The sequence below is a fragment of the Ctenocephalides felis genome, unplaced genomic scaffold, assembly GCF_003426905.1.
Source record: "Ctenocephalides felis isolate EL2017-DRISC unplaced genomic scaffold, ASM342690v1 CF-g0.4_SCAFFOLD_00141, whole genome shotgun sequence".
Taxonomy (NCBI): Eukaryota; Metazoa; Arthropoda; class Insecta; order Siphonaptera; family Pulicidae; genus Ctenocephalides; species Ctenocephalides felis.
Window position 1 is genome coordinate 12804 of NW_020536295.1, and position 8994 is coordinate 21797.

An 8994-nucleotide genomic window follows, 5' to 3' on the forward strand; every position below is an offset into this window, starting at 1 on the left:
CCTGCAGGCTTTCAGTTCCCTGTAGTTCCTCTTCTCGCGTAAATCGTCAATCATCTGCATTTTTCTTCTTGCTATTTCTTTCAGTCCTTCTATTTTATCTTCGACTCCTTCGTGTAGAAGGCAGACTCTTTTGCAGAAAAGGTCCGACTATAACTAATCTATTATTCAACTATATTAATTACATTATTATTTTTATTAAAATTGTGTGCTTGCAATGATAAATCACTATGTTATGTTGTATCGCGATGCAGTTTGTTTGTTTTCACTGCTTAATTGGTGTACTCTACTTTTTTGTAAAATTTTTTTTACGTATTCATCGCATTTATTCTAAGCAAATATACATGAAATGCATGTAAAAAGTGTAAAAAAAAGTCGAACGTAGAACTTATTAAAGTAACAGAAGTCCGAATACCTACTTATTTAATAAGTCATTTATAATAAAAATAAAATGATATGTCTCATGAACATCAACTGCTTGATTGATAACTCTAATGAGTTTATTGAGCACTAAATAATAAGTCGCTCACAAGCTAACATGAATATGCGAATGAATCATCGCACAGAAGAATACGATATGTAACTCTGGCGGCAATCACCAGAAGACCCCACATATAAAACAATATGCATCTCGTGCGAACGAAAACCGTTCAACAACAATCATTTCAAAAAGATCAATATACTAAAACCGAAAAAGATCAGTGTACATGACGACCAGCGTCGTCGCCGGAGCGAGACAACTGCGGCCGCGGTGCCGACACATTGGACGCCGCGGTTTGCGGACACGCCTTGCGGAATGCGAGGACTGTGCGCTACCGTGCAGTTCCCACGCGCCGCTCTCGCTTCGTGGCCGTGGAACAAAGCAAAAACAGATCGGCGGCACCGAAAGAGACAAACATGCACCTGCAGGCGTGACCAGATCATACCGCGCCTTAGGGCAGTCGCTCTACAAGTGAACTCCTCCTGGGGCGTGTTTGCTTTTACAATTAGAAAAACCATAAAAAGGAACAACAGTCCACAGGAGCCTTTTTTCATTGAGAAATATAGTTTTTCATTCATTACATAGTTCAATATCTGACAAAAAATCTGTTCTTAGGAAACTAACACTGAACATGTAAGATTAACTTTGTATTGATTGTTCAACTTATTGTATTTAAGTGTTATAAAAGATACATGTTTTCCACAATTCGGTGAATGATATTACACATTAATCAAATTAACAAGATTAGCAAATAATTTTATACGGTGAATTAAACTTAAAATTTTTGACATGACAAGAAATTCATAATTGTCAAATTTTATAATCCAATGGTTGATATTGATCATAAAAATTTGACTTTTCAAATGATTGTGTTTGATATATAATTAAATATTTATTAAACGAAACCACTAAAGTGCGGGTAGATTGCCTACCGAAGAAATCCGAACTTTTAAAGAGGGGATTCTATGTGTAGCCTTCTGTCTGAAAGACCACGCCCTTCGCGACCAATCAAAACCCGGGCGAGGGATGCGCGGGGTGATTTCTATACTGCTACCGAACACATCTCTGTCTTTATTTTACCTATATACTGCCAACAGACCGTTCGAGAGAGACGGTTATAAGAGTAATACACCGGGAGTTACCGGACCGCTCTGGTAGTTAGTAGTAGTAGCGTCGTACTAGGACATGTCGGAAGCTGAAAACGTTCGCCATATTGGCCTCCTCACAGACACCTCGGGCGGCTGCTCATACGTACGGTTCAGTAACGCATCGACACTCGACCGAGTCAGTGTGATACAGATAAAAATATTAACATATTCATCTGAAATCCTGACTTCTTAAACAAGTGTTCTTAAAAAAAATTTTGAAGTCTTACTTGAGTTAATTTTTAATACGCGATTCGCGCTGAGTGCTTCGTTATCAATAACGTGAAACCTACATGTGCTGTGTATAGTACGTAGAGATAAACAGGTTAGTCAATTAGTTTTCATTTTTATAGTTATGAATTTCTCCATGCGACGACGCGCAGCTAATTAGAGCGAACCAATCGACTACCGTTACGCAATCACCGGACGACAAATCAAAAGATCCGCTACCGTGTTACGCCACACCCCTCCTCAAGTGTGGCTCACGGTAGCGCAGCGTGCGTTCCGTTCACACTTATGCGAAGCAGCGGCCAAGCAAGAGGGACGGATGCTCTCTCGCGAGTGACTCGCCATCTCGCGTATCTGGTGTTACGCACGCGACTCTTTCTTTCTTTGGTTTAACTATAAAGAGATTATGTTGTCCTTAAACGCTGACATCTCTATATAAAATATTGTAAGCGAAGAGCGTGTAAACGATTATCATATTTTACGATATTAGCACGGCAAAAAATGTCATCATCGCCACTCGTATATATTCGACTAATAATTTTACAACTTTTATACACAAATAAGGTGAAATATAAAGTATAAAAATATTTAAATAAATTAACTGATATTAAATTAATAGTTGAAAATATTTATTAATAGAAGTAAAGTATTGTAAATCAAAAGAAATAAGAAATAATAAAGACGTTTTCGTATATAAAATATCTAACTGTTTAGATAAAATACATCTACTTGCCATGAATAATTATTGTGTAACGCACAATTTATCCGTCAATATTTTCAAATTCTTACAATGTCGAACTTTAAATAAATATAGGTTATTTTTACAAATTAACTCCTTTGCCATGATATAATTTGCGTCATGATTTATTTTTAATATTATTTTTTAAATATCACAAGTTAATTTTGTTGCTATTCAAATAACGTTTTTTTTTTACTTTTCAGATCTTCTGACGTATTTTTTTATCGTCGCGTCAGCAGAGCACCTGTATTGGGTTGTTATACCTGTGTGAACCTTTTTTTGGTCGTGTAAAAAATAAAATTGATTTTCAATGTAAAAAATCTTTTCTCAAACACAAAATAACGTGCCGTAAAAACAAACAGCGATCATATAATCTTGTTTAAAAAGCTAACAAAATAATTTTTTGTCAGCTCGCCAAATATAGCAAGTGCAGCGAAGTGTTTTACGAGGGACTCATTCTAAATATTTTTTTTACGCAAGACGTGAAAATAAAACATAAAATATATATCTTGTTAATGTATATTAAAACAAACTGAGACCGACGGAAGCAGAAGGTGCCGTGTGCAGCGGCGAGCGTGTATAGTAAAGACTCGTGCTGAAAAGCAAGGGCGGCAAAAGTAAAGTAAATCGAATATTATTTCAAAGAAGCCCTTTTACCCGCACGGCTAAAAAATGTTCGCGGTTATGCAAATCGACAACGATTCGCGCGCGCACGACTTCGGTCGCCGCAAGGTTCGGCCCAAGTGCGAGTTCGTGTGCCGCTACTGCCAGCGCCGCTTTACCAAGCCCTACAACCTGATGATACACGAGCGCACGCACAAGTCGCCTGAGCTCGCCTTCTCCTGCGAGGTCTGCGGCAAATCCTTCAAACGCCAGGATAACTACCGCCAGCACAGGTCAGTCCGCACTGCGTCTTAACCACTTGCTTTATATATATATATATATACTCTATTAGATATATTCACGATGCAATTAAACGTGTTTCATTTAAGCAGGCTTGGTAAATTTGCTGCAGACTAAATGTGTATTGAATTATGTTTATTTCAAATTTGTTACATACTTTTGAAAATATATACTATTCCAAAGTTATCTATAATAAATTATTTAAAAAATAATAATTTAGTAAGCATAGTGTTGAACACGAGTATTATATATGATTAGGAACTTTTATTTTATAAATTTGTATAAGTATTGGTATAAGTATTGGTATAAGGAGCTAGGGACTGTTTGTAACAGTTATTTTTTCTAAATTAATATATCTGAGATTCATTGATCGTATTTCTGCGAAATCAAGATGGATAGTTCCACAAATGTTGTTTATCATTTCACAGTTATTCATTTTCTAGAAAAAGTGTGGTGTTACAACTTACCCCGTGTTTATAACTAAGTTGTAACGTCTACTAAGTCAAGTAGTAACGACAAAAAACGACAATAATGCCACTAATAATTTTAATTGACATATCTCTAAGTAATTCTTTTTATCTGCGTTGAACTATAATTAATGCAAATAAAATAGAATGTCTTCTTTAATATAAATTTTTCAACGCTAAATGCAATTATTATCATAATAAAAATGAAAGATATTTGATTTACATTTCTTCTTCATCTTACAAACTATAAATTCCACCCGCTTGAATCTGCGCATATAATTCTTGTATGTTACAATTAGCCCCAATGTTTGTTTTAACCAACCCCAAATGTGATTTTTTTACATTTATCAAGATAACTTTTTAAACAATTTAGCAATGACAAAAATTGTTACATATTATCAAAGATTGATAAATTTGGAATAAATCAGATATATAAAATTTGAAATTGATCGATAATAATAACGCAAATCGAAATTTTATGTTAGATCAATTTTATATTACATGTCAAAAATGACGAACCTGCACAGTTCTGTATATTGCGTCGGCCTGCGGATAGTAGCTATGACAACATTATCCAGGGCGGTTTACATGTCTAATCAACCCAAAAAATTATTTTAGTATCTTTTAATATTCTATTGAAAAACGCCTGTTACTAGTTGCCCCCGTTACATATAGTCCCTAGCTCCCCTATATATATATACTATACCAATTTATAAAATAAAAATTCTTAATTATATATTGTATATATCAATGATCAAAATGTTTTAGCAAATTAACTGCCTGCTTAAGTTCAAACGTTTTGGTTTTGGCATTCACACATACAAATAGGATACAACTGCACGGCACAAAATTGATATTTTAAAGAAAAAAAAACTGTGATACATATACTTGAATATTGAAATAATCATATAATGAATATATGCAACATCGTGCAATCATGTAAAAATTGTATGTACCTATGGCAAAACCAGATACAACGCTTACAGCACATATTTGCAATGCACATCAAGTATTTTTAGCGACGAAAATATTTGTAATAACTTTATTTTCATACCATAATTTGTTTGACTTGGATTTACTTGGAATTATAGTGGTTCACAATCTATCATAATTTATTAATATAGAAAATAAAATGTCATAAAAAATAAACCATGATCATGTAAATGAATCGAATTGAAATTTTTATAACTTGTTCTCATATTTTTGAATAAAATGTTACTAGCATAAAATTAAGCTATGCAAAAAATATTTTTAGTGAAGCATTGCATATTTCATTTGAAATAAATAAAAATGATTAAAAGTTGCAAATCTTATAAATAGATTTGAATAACTATAAAAAACTTAACTAAGAACTTAACTAGAAAACTATAAAAACCGAGATCGTAGCATTTTCATCATTGTAATAGATTGTCCTATAATATAATATACCTATTCTCTCACAAAATCAGTAATAAATTTACACTGTAGTAGAAAAATTAGTTCTGACTGATGCCAATATTTTTACTTGGTTATATTTTATAATTTCGACTATAATGCAGATATTTCTTATATCTCAATATACATGATATATTTATATTAGGGCAGTTCTTAAAACTTTACTTGAGTAGGTAATGTACAATAAATTCATGAAGCTATTATATTTTCAAATTTCTCTGCTCCCAGGGGTTCAAATGCATCCAAATTGATAAAGAAAAATTCTCGGATAATTTTAGCTTTTTAGCTAGTCCACAACCCGACCAAAGTTTCTTGGTTATCTGAATATATCAAATTTTTGTTGTAATTTTTTTTATTTATTATCATAATAACCAAATACAATGTTAATCTCAAAACTTTGATACACTTGTCGCTAAGTTATGAAATTCTAAAAAACAAATTTTACCCACGTTATTTTCATAAGAAATACGTTAGTTGGAGTGCGGACTAAAGTTAAATATTAAGAGCAAAAACTTTCAGAGGATTTTTGTTATCATCTCGGAGGCATTTCAGCTCCTGAGAGCAAAAAAAATCAAAACTATCCATATTAAGAACCACCCTATATAAAAACTATTTTATTGGCGTCATACATCTTCTGGTTGTGAAATTTTCTACACCCAATAAGTATTAAAAATCAAGTACTTGCTGATGATATCAATTAATCTTTGTCGGAGAAATGAGTAAATTCAAAATATTGTTATCCTTCCCCAAGACAATAATAAAACTGTACGCTTTGACGTAAACTTGTTATATAGTTATTAAATACAAAGCATATTTACTAATTATGTCGTGTCTGAGTACAATTCAAAAGTCAAATTCAAGCATCTTCAAATAATAAAATGAATATGTGTCCCATTACATGAGGCGGCGTGTTTGTTCTTATAGTTAGCCGACCGTAACTATATCTTGTGTACATAAATTCTCAGTTTTCATGACGGCTTTAATAATTTAATTATTGCTCTGGCAAGATTAAGAGACCATAATTGAACTATTAAAGTATTTTCAACTGTTATATAATGCAATCATATAAAAGCAATAATCATCATTGTTTGAGACAATTCATATTATTATATTTACATGATACGCACATATATAATTTAATTATATAGAAATAAAACAGAAGTTACTTATCATTAGTACTATGTAATACTGTAAACGATTTTGTAATTCAATGCACGATGTCTAATAATCATCAATTTACCGTAATACATTCACGATTCTGTTTTTTTAAGGTGCTGTGAGATAATTACGTTTTTATTATGAGATTGTAATAAGATTTATAAATTATAAAATTTTTTGAAATTCCCAAAATGCGGCAAAAAATTAATAAATATATTTTATCAATCACCTGTAAAGGCTAATTTATAAGCTGCCAAAATTTTTAGTAACAATTCATTGTAGGCCCATATAATTTTTTTTTTTCTAAAATACTTTAATCCCGCAGCAGTACATTAATTAATTAAGTGTAACGTAAAAATCAAAGTAACGTCCATTTGTTCCCAATTAAAAATTTGTATTATATTGTATTGTCATCAGAAATCAAATAAAAAATAAAATAATACGATCTTAAAAATTATTAATTGACAAAGTTGTGAAAATAGAGCATTTGCAGATTAAATAATTTGATAAGTACATTAACTCTATAAAAGCCGATTAGCATTAATTAAATAAATAAATATCTATTATTTTGTAATATGAATCAATTTCAGCAGAAGGGAAACTAGATACGATTGTACCACTTTCTTTTCTGGTGGGTAATATGTTTGTTAATTTACAAGTTAGCAGGAGAAAAGTAAAAAGAAGTATTATAAATCGAACTTTTCTCTATGTGAAAATACTGAAACAATCAACAGTATTTATAATGATAATTTAATAACTTTAAATAGTAAAATACAGCAATTAAAATAAACGACAAATTATCACTGAATAAGTTTTACTATAAAACGCTAATTAACTGAAGTTCACATGTAGTAATTTATCTGTTCGAATTTATTTAGTTTAGTTCGAACGTAACTTTATTAAAAACAAAAAAAAGGTAATATCAAAAAAATACTTTAACATTAAATGTAAATTTAAAAATAAACACTGCTAACTAGAATACATGCATTAATTTTAATAATGTAAAATTTGTAATGGTCCACTATTTTAATTAATAAATAATTATATTTTATCAAACAATAAAAAATTAATAATTGGATGGATGAATATAATAATATTGTTGTATAATTTTTTTTTATTACTATATTTGTTACAACTGCTAAATAATTAACAGTAATGAACAATTATATGAATTTAATAAAAAGAATACAAAAAAAAGGATAGAATTTTCAACAAAATGATAATAAAAATCAAAATTTAAATAATTAAACAGAATTCTATATAACGTGATAACTTATTGCTTGATCAAATTAATTTGAACTGATCCCCTAATTTTCTCTAGTTCAATTTGAACACGCTCCTAATAATTTTCTCTTTTTTTCACGTTCAATATAATAGTGTATGAAAGGTATTATAATACTTTTATTAAAGGTTTAATAGTATTAACCAATTGGAACAATCGTCTAAATTAACAATATAATGTAATGTCATTTTAATTAATAATCTCTATTATCTGCCATTAAGTCAACACTTCAACACCATCAAGTATGCAGTTATGTTTTTATTCATGGATATATATCATAAGAAATATAAATATTAAAAACATATGAGCTTATTAAATTTATTGCTTCAATATCAATAAACAGACCTATCAAGCAACAATTTAAAAAGTCATAAAATCAAAGAAACCATTTTCCATTATCGCTACCGGCGTACTACTCTATTCTATTTGCATAAGTACGAGGAAGACGATATTAAAAAAAGCCACCTAGAGTCGATGCTAAACAGTTTACAAGCCTTACAGGTGAAATAAACGCATGAATAAATGAACGCAAACACGTTTTGTGTCATATTTATCATAATTATAGATAATTTAATCACAACTCGTATTAAAGACATCATCTCACATCTCGTATTAAGCATTTAATAACATTGCATGTTTCTTCGAATGGAAGAAGCTACTGCAGTTTCGAAATAAATTATGTTTTGCAGTAATAATCATTACTGTCCCACATATAACTCATTGAAAGTAAAAGTGATTGATTAATTGCTCACAGAAATAACAATGTAGACAATTGGCGGTCTGAGAAAAAAACAAAGATAGGGCCAGAACAAAAGCCCCAAACGTATATATGGTTTAAAGGTCCGCGAGAAAAAAGGACTACTACCATTATTTTAAGAACAAGTAAAGAATTAATTTTTAACGATACTATTTAAAGTAGAGAGCACAAGATCTGTAACCATCTTTCACTTTAAATCGGGCGACATCGCTATCTGGAAGTAAAACCACTTTGTTAACTTATTAACAAGAATTTGTTGTTAGTTTTTTTTTGGGGATTGAGCAGTGTTGTTTAGTTTCACGATACGTAAATATATTTTTAAGTATAGCTCATTAATTGATTTATAAGGAATATTATTATTTTTAAATAAGATTCAATAGTTTTTTTAGTAAATAATATAAAA

At 30.6% G+C, this 8994-nt stretch overlaps 1 protein-coding gene across 1 annotated transcript in view; it reads left to right on the forward strand.

The window, feature by feature from the left end:
• Window positions 1–2926: 2926 nt before the first annotated feature.
• LOC113377634 (protein drumstick-like) overlaps window positions 2927–8994 on the forward strand; it is a 15764-nt gene continuing 9696 nt past the window's right edge. The window contains exon 1 of the mRNA XM_026618047.1: window positions 2927–3486. Coding sequence (XP_026473832.1) covers window positions 3263–3486 — 224 coding nt within the window. The 5' untranslated portion in view covers window positions 2927–3262. The remainder of the gene's footprint in view (window positions 3487–8994) is intronic.